This window comes from Chrysochloris asiatica, unplaced genomic scaffold (genome assembly GCF_000296735.1).
Source record: "Chrysochloris asiatica unplaced genomic scaffold, ChrAsi1.0 scaffold00001, whole genome shotgun sequence".
Classification (NCBI taxonomy): domain Eukaryota; kingdom Metazoa; phylum Chordata; class Mammalia; order Afrosoricida; family Chrysochloridae; genus Chrysochloris; species Chrysochloris asiatica.
The window spans coordinates 31,007,905-31,029,961 of record NW_006408519.1 but is presented as its reverse complement, the minus strand read 5'-3'; the positions used below and the strand labels follow the sequence as shown (position 1 = coordinate 31,029,961).

Here is a 22,057-nt window from a genome sequence, read left to right as displayed (position 1 = left end):
CTAGCCACTCCTCTGAAGACCACAACATTCTGCTGTTCAAACTGAGGCCATTCTGCTCTGATCTGTTGCTACCAATTGGAATCAACTCACTGGCAACAGGTTTTGGGTTTGGAATTACAGAACAAGAAAAACTCCAGTTGATCTTAGGTCTCCTCTTATTCCTTTAGGAGTTCATATTCAGGATACCCATTAAAGGAACAAAAAACCTAATGACTAACCATATGTAAATGTTTAATTCTGACTTTAGAAATTTCTAACTCATGTATAACGAATATTTACCTGCACATAGAGCCCTGGTATAGTTTATTACATGTTGGGCTTCTAACAGCAATAACAGCGGTTTGAGTCCACCAGTCCTCCATGGAAGAAAGATGAGGCTTTCTGCTCCTTTCTGCTCTTGTGAGGACTTACAGCTTTCCTACACAGGGTCAGAACTGACTCAACAGCACACAGCAGTACATAATATTACTGCCATTGTTCAGCAGAGAAACTGAACCATGGGCCCTTTGGTTGTGCAGGGGAAACCTTGTGGGATCCCGGCTCACTCATGGCCGGGCACTCCTCACCACACCATACCTTAGTCTGAAAGTGCGTCTGTTGTGATCATAGTGCTAGTGATCATACAGCCATTTTCCTGGACTGTTAACTATAGGTCGGCAGTTCAAACCTATCCGCTGCTCCTTGGAACACCTATATAGGGGTCGCTATGAGTAGGAGCCAACTAGACTGCACTTAACAACATAATGGAGTCCTAGTGTGGCACTGTAGGATAAGCAATTAGACTGCTAACCTTAAGGTTGGTGGTTCAAACCCACCAGCCCCTCTATGGAAACTATACAGGGTCGCTGTGATTTCAAAGGAGCCCCGAGAGCATGAGGTTGATAACTATAAAGTCAGTGGTTCAAAAAAAAAAAAAAAAAAACTACCAGCTGCTCTGTGGGAGAAAAATGAGACTGTTCTCATAAAGATTTACAGCCTGGGAAACCAGAGGAGCAATTCTACTCAAACCTATAGGATCGCTATGAGTTGGCAGTACATGTTATTACATGCCTTCAAGTCAGTGCCAACTTATAATAACCCTGTATAGTTTCCAGGGAGCAGCTGGTGAGTTTGAACCACCAACCTTAGAACCAGGACTCTACATACATACACATACACACATACATATAAAAATAAAAGTGTCTCCCTTTTGCTTTTATAATGTTGACAATGATTGTGTTAAGAAGCCGTTTAAAAGGACTCATTTCCATTGGGGGAGCTCATCATTGGGCTGCATGATTTAGAGGGCTGCTTTGTAACTGATGTGAAGTTAACTAGGACTCCTGCTGTGGTGCTGGAGGATCAGCACTAGACTGCAAGCCACAAGATTGGCAGTTCAAGCCCACCAGCTGCTCCTTGGAAACCCTCTACAGGGTTGCTATGAGTCGGAGCCAACTCAACGGCACTTAACAACAAAGTAAACTTTAATGTTCTTGCTGAAATTTTTAATTAAGCTTTGACTTGCTGTGCTAAAGGTGTCCGTACATGCTCTTTCCATGGACGGTGATGACTACAGACCTTGGAGAGTACGGGGAGCTGACTGTCTATTTTTGTCTGTTGTAGTCAAATACTGGAGATCATGGCAGCAGTGAGGGATGAAGACCCATTGGAGTTAGCCAATACCCTGTATAACAACACCATTAAAGTCTTTTTCGCTGGTATGTAATTGGTATGTCTTCTGCTTTCCATCATGTATGTAACATTTTATGGTAAACCTTACTGAAAGCGTCAATAAAGGACTTATCTGGAAGCAGTGTAAAAGAGGTATTGTATATCACCATACACCATTCTTCTCATTTATTTCCGTAGGTCAGATCAAGATTTTTCGTATCACTAAAGCCCTATTTATTTAAAACAGTGAAAATCCTCTATTTTCATTTTTGTAATCTCATCCACAGTATGAAAGGACAATTTTACGTCAACACTGCAAATACAGAATGACCAGCAAATATACAGCTTTACAGCAAGCACATTCTGGTTCTTACTGAAGTTTAGTTGATACAAGCGTATTCTTCAACTCTGACTCAGCCTCTGAACTTCAGACTCAGCACAACTACACTGCTACTCTCAGATTTCTCGGACCAGTTTTCCCTCTTGGTTTTAAAACACCATGGATAGTCTTTATCCTCTGGTTCAAATGCTTTCATTTCCTTGACTTGTGTTTTACTCTGACTGTTTTTTCATTCTTTCACTCATTTTAAAGAAAAACTAGGGTCCACAGTTATAGACATCATATGACTTCATTGAAGAAATCTTTGGCACAGGTGACGCACCGTATACTATTACATCTATTAAAAAGCTGTTTGTTCACATTTTGTCATAAAAACATGTGAAAACATTTTATTCTATGTACAATAATGTACACAAATTTAAATAGGTCACCAAAGAGACCAGAAGTAATTAAAGAGGTATATTTACAATAGCACATCACAGTAAACGGAAAACCATTCACAGATTCAACATGGATACTGTTTTTGTGCTTGGTTACACACTGAAGTGAAGCATATTATTCCATTTTGGAGGAACTGAATTTTAAACAAATACCTCAATGATTAGGAAATGCTATTTTAATCAGTATCATCATCAATAAATTCTCCCGCCACCGGGCCTGTGTGCCGGATCTCGCCATTTCTTGCTCTTTGAACGTCGTCATCATTGTCGTCGCAGTCTGTACTGTCGTCATCATCCTGTTCCCTGTCCGAGTCAGCAGCAGCTTCTAGTATAGCTCCCTCGGGATTTTCATTGGGTGCAATAAAGCCGTTGTTGTTAGATGTATTTGAGCTATCCTTGATGTCATCTTCAGTGTACACTTTCTGATGGCACATTGGACAAGTGTCTTGAATGTACAGCCATTTCCGAAGGCAAAGTGCATGGAAGTAATGGTTACACGGTGTGATGCGAGCAGATGTGGTAAACTCATGATAGCAGATTGCACATACATCATCGATTTCTTGTAAGCGGCTCCCTTTGATTTCAGGAAGTGAATTAATTTTCTTAACAGCGGTCCTACGATTCATAAATGTCTTCCACCCATTTTTTGCTTGTAAATAGATGTTAAAATATGCATGTAGGCACATCATACAAGCCCGAATTTTACTTCCTGACTCAAACATCATAGTATAAGCCCCATTTCCAAACATTACTACTCCAAATATAAACTCAATAATGTTGCCTGTTGAACGAACATAGTAGACATAATCATCAAGCTTTTCCCAGAGGACATTATAGTAGCCGTCAATCATGAACAACGTGTAAACAGTGAGGGAAACAATGACTTTTAAGCATAGTTCCACACAAAAGGCTGTAACTGCAAACAACCAAGTATTTAGTGCATAGTGATGCCAAAGAACGTAACTGAGTAAAACAGGAAGAACAAACAGGCAAGCAGAGACAAACAGCACAGGAAAATGTCTACGAAATGATGACACGTGAGAGGCACTGAGCGACATTAACACGGGGTCTGTCATCCCATGGATGAAATGCAGGACTGCAGTTAATAGAAGGCACATGTTTCTACTTAAGCGAATGAGTCTCTCTTCTGGCCGGAGCCCACTCAAACCAGTCTGGAGGGCCAAAATAAAAAACAAGACAGGTGCTACAAAGCCAAGACGCCTGTCGTCCTCTTCAGTTGATCCAATGAAGGCCAGTATTCCAAGTCCCAAATAATGGGCTACGGAGGAGATTACGGCACTCATGCCTAGAACAGTTAGTGTCGAATCGCATCCACTAATGATCAGATTGCAAATGAGCTCCCAGAAATCATCCCAGGAAATGAAGATGGACCCAGTGTCATTGGCCATCCTTAAAATGTATGTCAACACTGTTGCCTGAGCTGTAATTCTCGTTAGCCAAAAAACTCTAAGTATATCTGGGAAACGAATCCTCTTCCACGTGTCCTCCATCAGTAATTGTAATCCATAAATTCGATACATGTGCCTCACTAAAAGATAGACATACCGTGCGGAATAATAAAACCACTTAAGTTTAACTGCCAACACAAGCACTGTATTTAATGTGAGAATCAAAGAAGAAATAAAAACTAACATCTCTCGGATGTGGACTGGGAGCTCTGTGATTAAGCCTATTACAGGAACCAAGAGATCCAAAATGATTAACTGTGAATAGACGGAATGAATTTGGAGTAACGTTATGTATCCAATTCCAAATGTTAGCTGTAGAACGATCAGTGCCATCCATAGCGAAGGGCCTTTTCGAGGAAGCAGGTCAATTCCAAAAGCTGATGTGTTGTAGGCACTATGGAAGTCAATGTGCAAAGAAGCATAGTAATTCACCAATACTGAAGTTGCAGCTAGTAGAAAGGCTGAGCTGTACGTGTAAAACTTGAAAAGTGATCGCTGTGACAAGATGAGAACAATACTGGATACAAACATCCCTAAGAAGAGAGAAAAGACAAAAAGTCATTGAAGTGAAACATTCCAAAGAAGGTTTTCCCACTAGTCAAAATATTCTTCACTTAACAACTTCAGTTCTGAACCCTAACACAGTTGACGCTCAAGATAATTATGCCTAAAGATAGACCAAGCGTATTATTATTTGCCCTTTTGATCTTGAGTAGTTGACCATTCTATGGTGTGCATACCTCACTTGTGTTGTTGCCCCCACCCCTCCCTCATATACCCATTTATTGCTTGGCTGGAAACTGAGTCACAGAGGTGAATAAAAACCCGAAGCGTGACCAAGGGCCACTGTCTTGAGGTTCCACCAATCTGTCTAACCAGTAAGCCTGGTATTTTTTATGATTTTGTTCAACATTTTCTCCCATTCTATGCAGGGCCTTCTAATGTGATCCCTTTCAGAGCAGTTGGGGGTGGTGGCTATCAGCATCTAGTTCTGATTTCCGGGGTGTGTAGACTGATTTACGGGGTTTATTAGTTAGTCCTTTGAAAATGATACATTTTTTTAAAAAGTTAAAACTTCTTGAAACAACAGATTTTAAAGAATTTCATAATCATTATTCCATCAGCAAAAACTGAAGAATTTTAAAGAACCAAAATAAAAAACATTTGTTCTTACAAAAACTTGTTATGAGTATATTTAAATTCTTTTTTTTTTTTTTAAAGTCTTTAGGAAATCAAGTTCTCTACTCCTTCCTCTCTTCACACTATGAATTCACGCCAGTGCTTATCTTTTCCTGCTCAGAAAATTCACAAGGGTCCAAATTCACTCTTTCTTCCTCCACATACTTACCTTCAAGTTGCAGATACAGCCCCTAACTTCCTTTTTCCCTGTTTAATTATTGAGTCTTTTTCTTCATATCAGTGTTGTTGTTAAGTGCTGTCTAGTTGGTTCTGACTCATAGGGTTTCTGAGGAGAGGCTGATGAGTTTGAACCGCTGACCTTGCTGCTTATTCTACAATGCTACAAACAGGACACCTTCCCTCATAAAGTCAACTTTTTATTGTTATTCAAATTATAAAAGTAAATTTAAAAAATCAAACCATATGTATTTTTTAATGACAATGAATCTCCCTCCTCCAAAATCCCATAGTTAAACAATGTAAATGGTCTCATGGGTGCTGTCTCCACCATCTGTCTTTGTACTTAAAAAAATACTTTTTTTTTTAAAGGAGATGACAATAAATATATCATTACTCAAGGTTTCAGCTATGGGAACGACTGCCAAATAACTCTAGTTCTAAAACTGCAAAATTCAAAATTTATAAAACCTAACTGGCCTTCCACTAAAACCTACTTTCTTCCTTGTGATTTCCATTTTAATTAAAGATCTTTTTCTCAATACTATCCCTTACCCTAAAGCCTCAAACATTGACAATTCATTGTCAAGTTCTACTGACACCTACCTTTGCCCTTTCTCAGTGACAACAACCTCTAAAAACTCATCTAAATCCATCTGTAAGTCATAACCAAGTAACCTCTTTTTCACTGCTCTTCTCAAAATACTTATATGGCTCAAATTACTATCATGCCTCGTGAGGACAATGAAGTGTTTTGTCATTTCCATTCTTTGCAATGTTATCTCTACACACAGTTGGATACCTTTGTATATTCAATAAAATACAGGTAAACACTGTTCTGGTATTTTCTGCTTTCAGCCAAGATCCATATAACATCAGCAATTCCACATCTTCTGAATCTGGCTTGGATGTCTGGCTGTTCACTGGCCATGTGATGCTATGACAGTTTTTATAAATGTGGGTCTCTTTCTTCTAGTCAGTTGGCCAGGTCTTTCAAATTTCTTGGCATGTATGAGTAAGTACTTCTAGCATTGCATCTGTTTGGTCAAACATTTCACAGAAAGTATTTCATGGATTTCTGAAGCCTTGTTTTTCACCACTGCCTTCACTGCAGCTTGGACTTCTTCCTTCGATATCATTGGTTCTTAATCATATGAACTACCTCTTGAAATGATTAAACATCGACCTGTTCTTTTTGGTACAGTGGCTCTAGGTATTCCATCTTTTGATGCTTCCTTCATGGTTCAATATTTTGCTCATACAATCCTTCAATATTACAAGAGACTTGATTTTTTTTTTTCTTCAGCTCTTTCAATCTGAGAAATGCTGGGCACATTCTTCCCTTTTGGTTTTCTAATTCTAGGTCTTTGTACATTTCATTATACTTCTCAAGCTGTCCTCTGAAAATTTCTCTCCATCTTTTCATCATTTTCCCCATTCACTCTAGCTTCTCTGTGCTCAAGTGCCTCTTCGGAGTCTGTTCTGATATCCATTTTCATCTTCTCGTCCTTTCCTGTCTTTTTAAGAGCCTTTTGCTTTCTTCATGTTTGATGTCCTTGACATCATCCCACTAGCTGTCTGGTTTTCGATCATTAGTGTCCAAAGTGTCAAATCTATTTCTGAGACGCTCTAAAATTCAGGTGGGATATATTTTGGCTCTTGTGGATTTCGTTTTCTTAAGCTTCAACTTGAATTTACATATGAGTAACTGAGAATCTATACTAAAATCAGTCCCTAACCTTGTTCTGACTGATGATACGAAGCTGCTCCAAGGCCTCTATCCACACCTATAGTCAATTTGATTCCTATGGTTCCATCTGGTGAGATCACCAGTTACGTTGAAAGGAGCTTTGGTAGCATAGTGGTTACGAGTAGGGCTGCTAACCTCAATGTCAGCAGTTCAAAACTACCAGCAATCCTGCAGCAGAAGGATGAGGGTTTCTGCTCCCATAAAGATTTACAGCCTCGGAAACCCTATGCAGGATCGCTATGAGTCAGAATCGACTCCACGGCTCACCACCACTATGCTGAAAATGTGTTATATCCAATGAATGATTTCCTGGTGTGGTGCTATAAGATAAGCATTGAACAGCAAGATCGGTTTGAACTGCAAGGTTGGTGGCTCAAACCCACCAGCGGCTCCTTAGAAAAACCCTATGCAGGGTTTGCTATGAGTCTGAACTGACAACAGCATTTAACAACATCCAATGAATAGGTCTTTGGTCTCGTAAAATTCTATCATGCGATCTCCAGTCCAGTTTTGTTTCTATCACCAATGTCACATTCCAATTTTTACCATTCACTCACCAGTAATGACAATGCATATCTTAGTACATGAGCATTTGCTCTATTATAGAATGTCCCTTTGATCTCAACCAAGGCCCTGTCATATACATATTGTTGTTGTTATATGCCATCCAGTCAGCTCCAACTCATTGTGACCCTATGCACAACAGAATGAAACACTGCCCAGTCCTGGGCCAACCCTCTGATTGCCGCTAACCTTTAAGCCTATTGTTGCTGGCACTGTGTCGATCCATCCTGTTTGGAGGGGGCAGTGCCTTTCTCTTTTTCACGGACCATCTTACCAAGCATGATATCCTTCTCCAGGATTGTGCCCTCCTGAAAACATGTCCAAAGTATGAGAGACAAAGTCGCACCCTTCTTTTGTACACGTGGTGGTTATGTGCCGTGGAGTTGGTTCCAACTCATAGTGACCCTGTACAGGGTTTCTGAGGCTGTAAATGTTTATGGGAGCAGAAAAGCCTCACCTTTCTCCCATGGAACAGCTGGTAGTTTTGAACTGTTGACCTTGCGGTTCACAGCCCAATTCATAACCACTACGCTAACCCAAAATATATTGTACAAAATAATACAATTAGTAATTGGTTGGGAAATATTTGTTCACATTCTAGATTATGTTAAAGGCAGTCAACAAATCCAGCTTGCTTAGAAAATGAAACCTATGATACCAAAGGGCAAAAATCAGATCCTGGAAGTACAGAAAAAGTGACAAATTCTATGATAAAATGAAATACTATCTATCCACATTTGCAGCATGTAATATTTTGATTACATCTCCACAAAATACACTTGGAGTATTTCACAAACTATTGCATGTAAAAGCAAGTGTTAGTTAGTTCCTTGGAATGATGACTCTGGCCACAGACTGAAGATGGCAAGTCACTTGTGGAAAGGAGAACACAAGGACAAACTCACCTGAAGGATACATCTGAGGGGGCTTCAAAAGTTGGTGAAAAAATTCCATTTCATTCAACTTTCTACAGACTTCTGAAGCTCCCTCATAAATCTCTGACTAAGAACCACCTGATCATCCAAGCAGGTAAGCCACTAATAACCTAATGAGTTAGAAGCCAGGAACAGGCGCTATCAATGAAAAAAAGACTTTTCAAGCAGGATTAAAACATTTTCCATGGAAGATGTCTTAAGGAAATGAGACTACTATGCCATACACAGGAGTCCTAGTGCGTCACTGTAAGATAGGCACTGGACTACTAACTACAAGGTTGATGGTTCAAACTCATGAGCTCTCCCTGTGAATCTTATACAGGGTCACTATGAGTTGGAACCAACTCAACAGCACTTAACAGCAAAAATGCCATACATAACCTTACTTTTTCTAAGTAGGAAAAAAAGGTATTATTTTCTGAGACAAAACTTAACACTAATCCTTATCACTCCATTCACAATAAAAACTTATTTTTTAAAAAAATCCATAAAATGATCCAAAACCAAACAAACTATATTTATAGTTTTATGCCATAGTATTATGCCAGTTATCGGGAGCATATCAAGCAGGAACTATTACTTATTTTTGTCAAGTTGCTAGTCACAAAATGGCAAACTAATCTTCACCAGTTATTCATTAAATAAACAGTTCAGTGCTCTACTACTAGCTGAAAGACTGCTGGTCAAGCCACCCAGCAGTGCCCTGGAAGAAAAGCCCGGCAATCTGCTTCCCAAAGGGCACAGACTTGAAAACCTTATGGATCACATTTTAGATAGCAAATCAAGTCTCAATAAATTTTAAAAGACTAAAACCATACAAAGTAGTTTCTCTGCCCACAATGGAGTGAAGCTAGATATAAAAGCTAGACACCTTGTAGGGTATACTCTGGTTGGTTGATGATGCATGGAGCGGATTGTAACCATGGCAATGAAACGATATCAAAAGAGAACGTACACATTTCTTAAATCAAATGAAAATTAAAACACAACACAACAAAACTTATGAGATTCAGGGAAGGCAACACTTGCTTTATAAAAATAAATGCATATATGAAAAAGAGCAAATAATAGTCTAACTTGACAGCTCCAAGAACTACAAAGAGAAGATCAAACTAAACCCAAAACTACCATGATAAAGGAAGTAACAAAGATCTGAGCATAAATAAAATTGAAAACAGAAAAACAGAATCACTGAACTCAGAAGTCTTTTCTTTGAAAAGGTCAATAAGATTGAAAAACCTTTAGCTATACTGACAAAGACGAAAATAAGCAACATTTAATATGATAGAGGTGATATTATTGACAGGATAAAAACAGAGAATTAGAATAGTGTGAACAAAGTAGATAACCTAGAAGAAATGGACAAATTCTTGGAAGCCCACAACCTACCTAAAATGACTCAAAAGGAAACAGTAGGTCTCAACAGACCCATTAACACATGGAAAGATCAAATCAGTCATCAAAAACTTCCCAACAACAAACTGATGTGCTCCCATGTAAACCCACATAATTCACAATTAAAAACTTAAAAAAAAAAAAAAAACCCAACTTCCCAACAACAGAAAATCCTGGGGCAGATGGTGTCATTAGGGAATGCTACCAAACATTCAGAGAAGAATTGACACCAATACTATTTAAACACTTCCAAAAGATGGAGAAAGAAGGAATGTCCCCTAATTCATTCTATGAAGCAAACATAAACCTGATACCAAACCAGACACCACAGTAAAAGAAAACTAAAGACCAGTATCTCTTATGAATATATATATACACAAATGTTTTCAACAAAATAGGAACAGAATCTAACAGTATATTTTTAAAGAGAATCCTACCCCATGACCAAGTGGGACGTACTCCAGGAATGGTGCAAAGTTAGAAAATCCATCAATAGAATAGACCACATCAATAGAACACGATCATCTCTATGGATACAGAAAAAAGAATTTGATAAAATCCATATGAAAATCCTGAAGAAGAATGAAATAAAATTGAAATTCGTCACTATAATTCAGGGCACATACAAAGAGGCTTCAAAAACTTCATGAAAAGTTCCACTGTCTTTTACTTCATTTTTCCACAAACTCTTTGAAGGCCACCTGTATGAAAAGTCAACATTATACTTAATGGAGAAAGAATCTTTCCCTTGAAATTGGGGGAAAGACATGGATGCCTTCTCTCACCACTCCTACTTAATATTGTATTAGATGTCTTTGCCAGCACAGAACACAAGAAAACAAATACAAGGTATCCAGACTGGAATAGTAGAAGGAAACTCTACATACAGATGATGATGTTGTTGTTAAGTGCTGTCAAGTCAGTTTTGATTCACAGCAACCTTGTAAAGGGTTTCTGAGGCTGTAAATCTTTGTAGAAGTAGAAAGCCTCATCTTTCTGCAGATATAGAAAACCCCAAAGAGTCTACAAGAAAAATTTCTAGAATAGTGTAATTTGCAACATTGTAAGGTACAAGGCCAACAAACAACAGTTTGCTTCTGAACACAACAGCAATGGACAGTTAGGGAAACAATTCCATTTATAATGCTATTGTTGTTAACTGGGGCACATAACAACCCTATAAGGTTTCCAAAGCTGTAAATCTTTGCAGAAGCAGAAAGCCTTCATCTTTCTCCCACAGAACAATTGGTGGGTTCAAACTGCCAACCTTGTGGTTCACAGTCCAGTGCCTACTCATAGCATCTAATAAAATACATAATAAATCTAACCAAGGATGTGAAAAACTTGTACAATGAAAACTCTAAGACATTGCTGAAAGAAAATAAAGAAGACTTAAATAAATGGAAAGATGTTCCATGTTCATGGATAGGAAGTGTTAACTATTAAGGTGTCAGTACTACCCAAATGATCTACAGATTTAATGCAATCCTAATCAAAATTTCGGAGTCTTGGTGTGGCACTATAGGATACCCACAGGACTACTAACCCCAAGGCTGATGGTTCAAACCCATCAGTCACTCCCTAGAAACCCTATACAACGTGGTTATGAATCAGAACTGACTCCACAGCACTTAACAACAATAATCAAAATTTCAATGGCCTTTACTTTAACAGGAAAAACTATCTCTAACTTTATATGGATGGCCAGAGGTATTGATTGAATAGTTAAAAAAAACAATGTTGAAAGAGAAGAACAAAGCAGGAATACTCACACTTACCAATTTTAAAACATCTTGCACAGCTACAGTAATCAAAACAGCCTGGTATTGCTACAACAGACACTTAAGGCAATGGAAAAGAAGTGAGAGTCCAGAAATAGAGCCACACATCTATGGTGGTGGTGATGATGTGCTGTGGAGTTGGGTCCAACTCACAGTGACTCTGCATAGGGTTTTCAAGGCTGTAAATCTTTACTAAAGCAGAAAGCCTCATCTTTCTCCTGCAAGAACAGCTGGTAGTTTCGAACTGCTGACCTTGAGGTTAGCAGCCCAATGTGGAACCACTATGCTATGTGATAAGGGTGCTATTGACAACAGTGCTAAGTCCATTTGATGGAGCAAGAAGAGTCTCTTCAATATGGTGCTGGGAAAATTGTATTTCTACATGCCGAAAATGAAACTGGATCCATCTCATACAACATACACAAAAACAATTTCAATATGGATTAAGAACCTAAAAGCGTTAACTAAAACCATAAAATTCTTAAGACGAACAAACAGAGACAAAGCTGTCTGGCCTAGCTTTCAACAATAACAAAAGCACAAACAGCAAAAGACTAATTAAATGAGACCTCAAAAATCCAATCACTTCTTCTGCATATGAAAGCTGGACAATGAATAAGGAAGAGTAGACAAGATCAGTGCATCTGTAATTGTGGTGCTGGCAAAGAATACTGAAAGTAGCATGGATTGCCAAGAGAACAAACAAATATCATCTTGGAAGAAGTACAAACAGAATGCTTAGAAGTGAGGATGGTAAGACTTCATCTCAAGTACTTTGGACGTATTATCAGAAGGGACCTGTCCATAGAGAAAGACATCATGCTTGGCAAAGTAGAGGGGTAGTGAAAAAGACAAAGACCCCCAATGAAATAGCATAATACAGCGGCTGCAACAATGGTCTTAAATATAACAACTGTGAGGCTGGCACAGGACTGGGTAGTAGCTGACATTCTGTTGTGCTTAGAGTGACTATGAATCAGAACAAACTCAAAGGCATCTAACAACAATGTAAAACTTTAAAACTTTTGTTCATCAAAAAACTTTACCAGAAAAATGAGAAGACAAGTTACTGACTAGGAGAGTATCTTTAGAATCCATATATCTGACAACAATCTAACACCCAAAATACATATAAAACTTCGACAACTTGAAAAAGACAACAACCCAATCATAAAATAGACAAGGGACCTGAAGGAACATTCAAATGGATACCAAAACACATGAGAAGATGCTCAGCATCATGATACTATTACATTCCTACTAAGACAGTTGTTGTTGTTAAGTGCCAACTGAGTGGACCCAACTCACAAAGACCCTGTATAGGGTTTCCAAGGAGCACTGGCCTTGTGGTTCAAACCAACCTTGCAGTCCAGTGCTTTATCCTACAGTGCCACACCAGGATGGCTAAGATTTTTTAAATAACAAAAGCTGGCGAGGCTGTGGGAAAATTGCAACCTGTTTCCAATGCTGGAGGGAATGCAAAACAATATAGCTGCTGTGGAAACCGGTGGGGCAGCAGTTCCTCAAAAGAGCAAAAATAGAGCACATATATGGCCCAGAAATTCTATTCCTAAGTATGTACCCCCAGAGACTTGAAAGCAGAAACTCAAAGAGAGACATGTATACTAATGTTCACTGCAGTATTATTCACAGTAACCAAAAGGCGGAAACAACCTAAATGCTCAGAAGCATGAAGTGGTACATATGTATAATGGAATACACTCAGCCAGGAGAAAAAATGAAGTCTTAATGTTGTTGTTAAGTGCCGTCGCGTCAGTCGCAACTCATATTGACCCTGTATATAAAGTTTCCAAGGAGCAGATAATGGGTCTGAACAGTCACTCTTGTAGTTTTCAGTCCAATGCTTATCCTACAGCGATATGAAGACCTGACACTTGCTGCAATATGGATGGAGCTGAACAATATACATTCTACATTATGCCAAATGAAATAAGACAATCACAAAAGGTCAAATACTGTATGACCTTCTTGTTGTTCCATGATATCAAATCATTTTTGACTCACAGTGACCCTGTATAGGGTTTCTAAACAGTGAGTGGTGGGTTTGAACCTCTGACTTTGTAGTCTAGTGCTTATCCTATAGCACCACACCAGGTCCTTACTTACATAAGAAGACAAGAAAAAGTAAACGTATAGAGACCTAGAACTCCATATGTTTACCTTTTCTTGTCTTTTTATGAAAGTAAGGTCCTGGTGGGGCACTAAAGGATGTAAGCACTGGGCTGCTAAACACAAGGTTGGCGGTTCAAACCCACTAGCTGGCTCCTCAGAAACCCTATTCAGGTTCACCATGAGTTAGAACCGCTGTACTGTTAACAACAACAACAACATAGTACTGGTGGTTACCAGGGGTGGGCCACGGGAAAAAGATGTGGCTTTCTGCTCCCACAAAGATTTAAAGCCTCAAACACCCTATACAGGGTTCACTACAAGTCAGAACCAATTCAATGGCACTTAACAACAACTACACTTTCTGGAGCCATTAGGCTGTGTGACTCCTTGAAACTATTGCCTTGCGATCATCTTTAACCGTCAAAGTCTTCTTAAAACCAAACAAAATAGTTTGGCTTAACTAGTGAAAAATCTGCCTCGAGTATCATGCACTTTTAAGAATTACTGGTGTAGTGGTTACGAATTGGGCTGTGAACTGCAAGGTCAGCAGTTCGAAACTATCAGCTGTTCCACAGGAGAAAGATGAGGCTTTCTCCTCCTGTAAAAATTTATAGCTTTGGAAACCCTGTGCAGGGTGCTGAGTCGGAACCGACTCCACGGTATGTAACACCAACAAATACATATATATATAGTTTAAATGTCTCAACTGTCTGAACATCTGTTAAAGAGAATTGGTTATATTGGTTATATATAACCAAATGGTTATCTTTAACAGATGTTTAGACTGTTGACAGTTTATTGTTGGTTTGCTACTGCCTGCCAATAACGTTGCAATGAATACCCTTGATCATAGTCTTTGTACAAATCTATCTCTAGGACAAACTCCTGGAATTGGAATTGAGTCAAAGGTATAACACAAACTTCATTGGACAGAGCCAAATTTTAGTCTACCGAAATTATGTGAATTTATTTACCCATACTTTTATCAGACTAGTTTTAATGAAACTCTGAATTCTACCAATCTAAGTCACTTTTTGTTCTGACTGCATGCATTTCTTTCAAAATCAATGAGGTTAAGTATTCTTTATTTTGCCTATTGACCATCTGCAATCTGTTTACTTGTTACAGGTCTTGTTTTTTTGATTTTTTAATGGAAGCATGTTTTTCTTATTGGCTGAATAAAACTCTTCCTAGAACTTTAATCTCATATAATGTAAGTATTTTTCTCTCAGTTGGTCGTTTTAAAGATTTTTTAAAGTTTTGCTATACAGCTGGTTTTCATTTTATGTACTCAAATTTCTCAAAATTGTCTTATAATTTTGGGGTTTCTTTGGTTTAGGAAGACCTTGCCCACTTCAATTAATTGCCATCCTAATAACCCTATGAAAACACAGGCCTCTGTTTGCATTTAAACGGGCTCATTCAGCCCCATGCTGCTCTGGACTGAGTCTCATTTAGCATTTAACACCAGCAGGAGGGAAGGAAGCATTGCAGTGGGACTGGTATGGAAGAAATCGCTTAAGACTCTTCCCTGAGAATTCCTGGCCAAGGAAACGTCCACCACCCTCCAGTCAATGGTAGCTTTCATGTTGCTATGACGCTGAATAAATTTCAGTGGAGCTTCCAGTCTAAGAGTAGGAAGTAAGGTGTGATGATCTGCATCTGAAAATCAGCCAATGAAACCCCTTTACACAAGAGTTCAATTGTGAGAATGGTGTAGGACCAGGCAAAGAGCACAGTGCTGCTGAGCTAGGGATCAACTCAATACCAGCCAAAAACAATAATCAAAAATAGCTTCTATTCTATCAGTATGTTATTTGAATCTCCAAAATGAAATGCTTTTATTTTCTGGCCTGTTGAAATTCCAAAACTAGTTTGATGTCAAAACAGAACTTGTTCTCATGACTCCACAATTCCTGGTGCCAAAGAAGCTGTATTAATCCCAGAAACAATTACCCTGAGATCATCCTTGAGCCTTAAACCAAACCGATACCTGAAATCTTCCTAAAGCCAAGAAATAGTTTAGGTTTTCTACTAGATACAGAATATCTGCCTTGAACATTGTGCTTTTTAAGATCTATCTAATGGGATCAAACTGACAACAGCAACTAGAAATATTAAACAGGAAACTTAGGGCAAGGGTACATGTTAATGGGAGAGGACAACTCAGAAAAGGAGAGGAGAATGTTGCACAACTGGAAGATAGTAATCAATGTCACTGAACTGCACATGTACAAACGACTGAATTGGTGTTATGTTCTGCTGTACACATTCTCAAAAACAACAAAAGTAAATTATACAAAACAAATACTCTACCCCAAGAAGTTCCAAAGTGACACACATGGGGCTGCCAGGGATCAGAACTAACTCGATGGTAAGTGATTTTTTAATATTGGACATATGAATTTAAGTCTCTTTTTAATCAAATGAGTCACTTCACTTCTCTGAACCTCAGGTCAGTTTTCTCACTTGAAAATGAGGGTGAGGTACAAAACTATACTAGATAAATTTTTTTAAAGAGAGAAAACTTTAATCAAATATTTAAAAAACGTATCAGGTAGATCAATCTGAACCATTTACTGGAGTCCTGGTGCAGCTGTAAGACAAGCACTGGACTGCTAACTGCAAAGTTGGCAGTACAAACCCAGAAGCTGCTCTAAGGGAGACAGATGAACTGCTCCATAAAGGCTGATCAGCCTCAGAAACGGTATACAGGGCAACTGTGTGTCAGAACAAACTCCATGGCAGTAGGGCTAACATTGGAATCTTTCACTTTTACAAACAACGTAAGATGCGCCACAGAATGGGTCTCAAAAATGTTGGCTTTTGTTTAGAGTGAATTTTTGTCACCAAAAAAGTTTATTAAAATTCTTCTTCTTGCAAATGTAAAGAAGCTGTATAATTAACTATATAAGGGCATTATACATGAAGAAAACAATAAGTTTATTTAAAAGAGAGGAAATCTGCCCTTGAATGTAGAATAGCTAAAGTGAGTTGAAGAAATGATGAAGTAAAAATTTAACATAAAATTTTAAGGGGCAACTGGGAAAAAAAAGAGTAAAATATTAAAATGAAAAATTTAAAGCTCTTGAGCTTAAAAACCAAAAGGGAAGAACACACTGAGCATTTCTCAAAGAATGAAGAAAAAATTCCAGCCCTGAGTTATATGTAACACTGAAGGATTCTATGGGCAAATTATTGAATGACACATCAAAAGATGGAAGAAGTACATAGAGTCACTGTACCAAAAAGAACTGGTCCACATGCAACCATTTCAGGAAGTAGAACAAGATCAAGAATTGAAGGTATTGAAAGGAGACATCCACACTGCATAAAGTCATGGGCAAAAAACAAAGCTCCAGGAATTAATGGAATACTTATTGAGATGTTTTTAAAAAACGAATGCAAGGCTAGATGTGCTCACTTGTCTATGCCAAGAAATTTGGAAGACAGCTACTTGACCAACTTACTGGAAAAGACCAATATTTGTGCCCATTCAAAAATATGGTGATCCAACCGAAGGCAGAAATTATTGAACAGTATCATTTATATCATATACAACTAAAATTGTGCTGAAGAGAATTCAAAAATGATTGCAGCAGTACAGGGAACTGTCAGAAATTCATTCCGATTCAGAAGAGGACATGGAACAAGGAATATGACTGCTGATGTCAAATAATCTTGGTCAAAAGCAGAGAATACCAAAAAGATGTTGCTGTGGACTGCATTGTGTCTCCCCCCAAATATGTGCTAGCTTGACTGGGCCGTGATTCTCAGTGGTTTGGCAGTTAGTGACAACACCCCAGGATGTGATCTGATGTGATAAATTAAAAAAAAAAAAATTAAGGTTAGAGTTCTGGTGTGCTGTAGGATAAGCACTAGACTGCTAAACATGAAGTCAGCGGCTCAAACCTGGTAACTGCTCCTTGGAAACCCTGTGAGTTGGAACCAACTCAATGATGGCACGTAAAGACAGTACCACCCCTAATCCTACTATGGGCTTGAAATTCCCAGGAGTGTGGCAGACTACACTTTCTATCTTATAAAAGGAGAGAGAAGTGAGCAGATAAAAAAGGGCTGGAGGATAGGCACTGCATTGCTAACCAGGAAGTCATCAGTTCAAACCCACCAGCCACTACCTGGAAACCATAGAGGGGCGCTGAGTCAGAACCTACTCCAGAGCACTTAATAGCATCATCACCACCACCACCAAGAAAGAACAGCCAAGAGTAGAAGGCATCTTTGGACCTGGAATACCCAACTGTGAAGTTACTAGATTCAGGGACGGACTGATGCCAAAACACAGACCTCGCTCAGGAATGCTGCGCCTACAGATGCTGAAAGCGGACAAAGACATTCACACATAGCTAGCACATTGAATTCAGACTTCTAGCTTCCCAAAGTGTGAGAGAAAAAATGTTTTGTGAATGCCATCCACTGGAAGTATTTCTATTATAGTAGCACTGGATAACTAAGACAGAAGCTTGTTGTTGTTGTTGTTAAGTGCTGTCCAGTCGGTTCCGACCCATAGCGACCCTGTACAGGGTTTCCGAGGGTGTAAATCTTTACAGGAGTAGAAAGCCTCATCTTTCTCCCGCGGAGCAGCTGGTAGTGACAGAAGCTTACCCACATTTTATTGACTATGCAAAGGAATTCAAATATGTGGATCATAACACACTATGGATAACACTGTGAAGAATGGTAATTCCAATCAGTTCATTGTGATTCATACGGAACCTGTATATAAACCAAGTGGCAGTCATTTGAACAAAAAAAGGAGATACTGCATGGTTTAAAATCAGAAAGGTGTGCACCAGGGTTGTACCTTGTCAGTATAGTTATTCTGATAATCTGAGAAACTGGACTGTCTAAAGAAAATTGCACATCAGGCCTGGAGGAATGCTCACTGACCACTTGAAATATGCAGATGACACAATCTTGCTTGCTGAAAATGAAAAGAACTTGAAGCACTTACTGATAAAGATCTAGGTCTACAGTCTCACCCTCAACATAAAAAAAAAACAAAAATCCTCTCAACTGGACCTATAAGCAGCAACATGATAAACGCAGGAGAGAACTGACGTCAAGGATTTCATTTTACTTGGATCCACACACAATGCATGGAAGTAGCAGTCTAGAAATCCAAGGACCATGTACTGCACTGCCAAAAGCAGTGGTGGAAGGGCACTTTTGCAGGGCCAGGTAGTGACCATTAGGATTAAGGACCTGGTGGGTTACTGAGTTTTGTGTGGCTAAAGGACATCACACTCATATCTTTATCTAACCCAGAGAATCCTGTGGAATCAAAAAATTCAAATCAGGACCAACTGTGTATTTACATTTTGCTGATGTCTTCAAAAGTCCAAAATATCTGGACTATCTGAGCATTGCTAGACCATTCTGTATCTAGACTGCAGCTGTACAGAGGAGAAAAGTGAACGAGTTGGGATCTCAGAAGAGTCTAAACTCGGCCTCTGGCAATCTGGTACTGGCTGTGTACCAAGGGCAAAACACTTCAACTCCATGACCCTCAGTTTCCTCATTTCTAAAATGAGAATACCATCAACCACCTCTGAGGGATATTTGAAGGTTAGGTTAGATCATACCAGGGAAAATGAGTTGCACAAGTACCATACAAACTGTCACCCACTGTTTAACAAAATCCAGCATTTATCACTACTGTTTCTGTAGTTGAATAAAAGACGCAACAGATGGGCTTAGAAGTCAGAAAGGATCTCACCAACAGCTTGCCCTGAGCAACACTTCAAAGAGCTGGTCTACTCAAAACTGATCACAAGAATTACCTCATCAACAACATTTGCCAAGTTTCAATTATTTAAAAAACACAATCTATTCTGCATAAATGCTTCTCTGGGGTTAGTACAAGTGAAGGTAAGAGGGGAGTGAAGCCTAAGATGCTCTGAAAGCCCATCACAGAGCATAAGTCCACTCCTCCCCGGGTCTCTAGCCACGTGTATATAGTGGTGGGTTTTTTGGTTTTTGTTTTTCGGTTACCCCAACCTCCAATACTTTCTCGTTCATTCGTGGAAAATTTTAGGACTTGTTCTAAGTATCTCTTTCCTCCTGAAAATTTTTAGTAATGGTTTCAAGGACTGATACTCGAAACTCTACGTCACCCCTTCGACTGAAAAGTCACCGACTGCAAACACCTCCCGATTCAGGTGAACCCCGTGAGTGCACAAGAAATTACAACCACGTACTGTGCCTTTTGGACGAGGGGGAAACTGAGGCCCGCGCCTTGGCACGGCTAGCCCAAGGTCACAGCCAGTGCGAACGGGGCAGGCAGGGTGGGTGTTTTTCCCAGGCTGTCGCAGAGGACGCGAGGGCAGCGAGTCTCCCCCGAGGAGCCGCCAGCAGAGCCGCATGCTAACACAGCAGCCGCCCGCCCGCCTCCGGGGGCGACTACTCCGAACTCGGGGCTGACTCGCCAGAGGCAGGGCAGGGATCACCTCCTCAGCCCTCCCACACGCCGCTCCAAGAGAGGAGGCCGGGCTTCCTCGGCCCACACAACCGACCCGGGACGCTGGCTCCCCGGCTTCCCTCACCAAGCAGCCGGAGGAAGATCTGGATCCCGATGCAGAACTGGCTTTGGCTGGAATCGTAGTAGGAGTTGAAGATGGCGTCGATGATGTAGAGGCAGGGCACCCGGAGCGCCACTTCGAGCGCCGCCCAGACCTGCTGAGGGGCCATCCGCACCTGCTGCTGCGGGGGCCCCACCGCCGCCATGAGCCGCTGCCGCACCGGGGCTGGGCCGGGCCGGGCAGGGCTGCGGGGGGCAGGGCCGGGGACCGCGGCCGGGGGCGGGGGCTCGGAAGGTGACTCCGCCCCCACACTCCCTCCTCTCCTGTCTCTCGCACGGCCCGCCCCGCCGCCCGCTCGCGTCCCTCTGGCTGGAGCAGGCGGCGGCGGCGGCTCCCCGGGAGGCCTCTGGGTGTCCCTGGCTAAGGTCTGGCTCCTCCTCCCTCCACCGCCTCCCCCACCCGCGAAGCCACCATCGTGACCTCGCCCGCCTGCCTGTGCGGTTGCTGCTGTTACGAGGCCCAGAGGCTATCCCCGCGGTCACGCGAGACCGCGGAGCCCGCGTCGCCGTCCACGTCATAATCCGGCGCAGTGGCGATTCCCATGTTGTCATCACGCAACGTCTCAAGGCGTTGCCATGGTTTCCCCTTAGGTCACGGCCCTCGAGGTCATTGCCGACGTTGGCGCCACCATGTGGCACGCGCTCTCTTCGCCAGCTCTGGTCTTCCGTCGAGGCATCCGCTTAATGAAGGTGAACTGAAATTAACTGCTTTACTGTTGTGTTGTTATTGTTGTTAAGTGCCGTGGAGTCGGTTCCGACTCATAAACCCTGTATAGGGTTTCTGACGAAGCCTGGTGGGTTTGAACCACTGACCTTGTTCAAACCGACCTTCTGGTCTAGTGCTAAATGTTCCATAAACATCGTTTTGACCTATTTAGGAGAAGAAAAGCCATTAGACGTTTCTCCCCAGACCTAGACCACCCCACCTGGAGGCCTGGTCTGAGAGATGGTCCAAGAGAAAGACCCGAGCAGCTGTCTGTGAGGCTAAGAGGCATCGCTGAGTGCGTTTTTTTTGAGCAGCGCTTGGCTGGGTGTGTTTGTTGTTGTTAACTGCCTTTGAGTCGATTCCGACCGATAACGACCCTGTATAGGGTTTCCAAGGAGTGACTTGTGAGCTTAAACCACCGACCTTGCAGTTCAAACGACTTTGCAGCCTGGTGCATTAACCCACAGCGACCACACCAGGACTCCGACTGGGTGTGTTGTTGTTGTTAGGTGCCATCGGTACCGACTCATAGTGACCCTTATGCACAGCAGAACGAAACACTGCCCGATCCTGGGCCAACCTCATTATTGTTGCCACGCATGAGTCCATCGATGCTGCCACTTGGCCAATCCATCTCGCTGGGGGTCTTTTTTTTTTTCTCTGACCTTACCAAACATGATATCCTTCTTCAGCAACTGGTCCCTCCTAACAATATGTCCGAAGTATGAGAGACAAAGTTTGGCCATCCTGACCTCCAAGGAGCACTCTGGCTGCACTTCTTCCAACACAGCTCTGTTGGTTCTTTTGGCAGCCCATGGCACTTTCAATATTCTCCTCCAACATCATAACTCAAAAGCATCCATTCTTCTACTGTCTTCCTTATTCACTGTCCAGCTTTCACATGCATATGAGGTTATTGAAAATACCATGGCTTGGG

General features: G+C 40.8%; 2 protein-coding genes across 2 annotated transcripts in view; one reads left to right on the top strand and one right to left on the bottom strand.

The window, feature by feature from the left end:
* Nucleotides 1-1,799, top strand: part of TATDN1 (TatD DNase domain containing 1) — a 53,312-nt gene extending 51,513 nt beyond the window's left edge. The window contains exon 12 of the mRNA XM_006830696.1: nt 1,603-1,799. Within this exon, the coding sequence (XP_006830759.1) occupies nt 1,603-1,705 (103 nt within the window). The 3' untranslated portion in view covers nt 1,706-1,799. The remainder of the gene's footprint in view (nt 1-1,602) is intronic.
* An 807-nt stretch (nt 1,800-2,606) lies between these two features.
* RNF139 (ring finger protein 139) lies at nt 2,607-20,560 on the bottom strand. The gene is made up of 2 exons (XM_006830695.1): nt 20,380-20,560; nt 2,607-4,432 (listed from the first exon to the last, which is right to left on the bottom strand). Exons 1-2 carry the CDS (start codon nt 20,558-20,560, stop codon nt 2,607-2,609), a joined length of 2,007 nt encoding a protein of 668 aa, XP_006830758.1.
* Between the last annotated feature and the right edge of the window lie 1,497 nt (nt 20,561-22,057).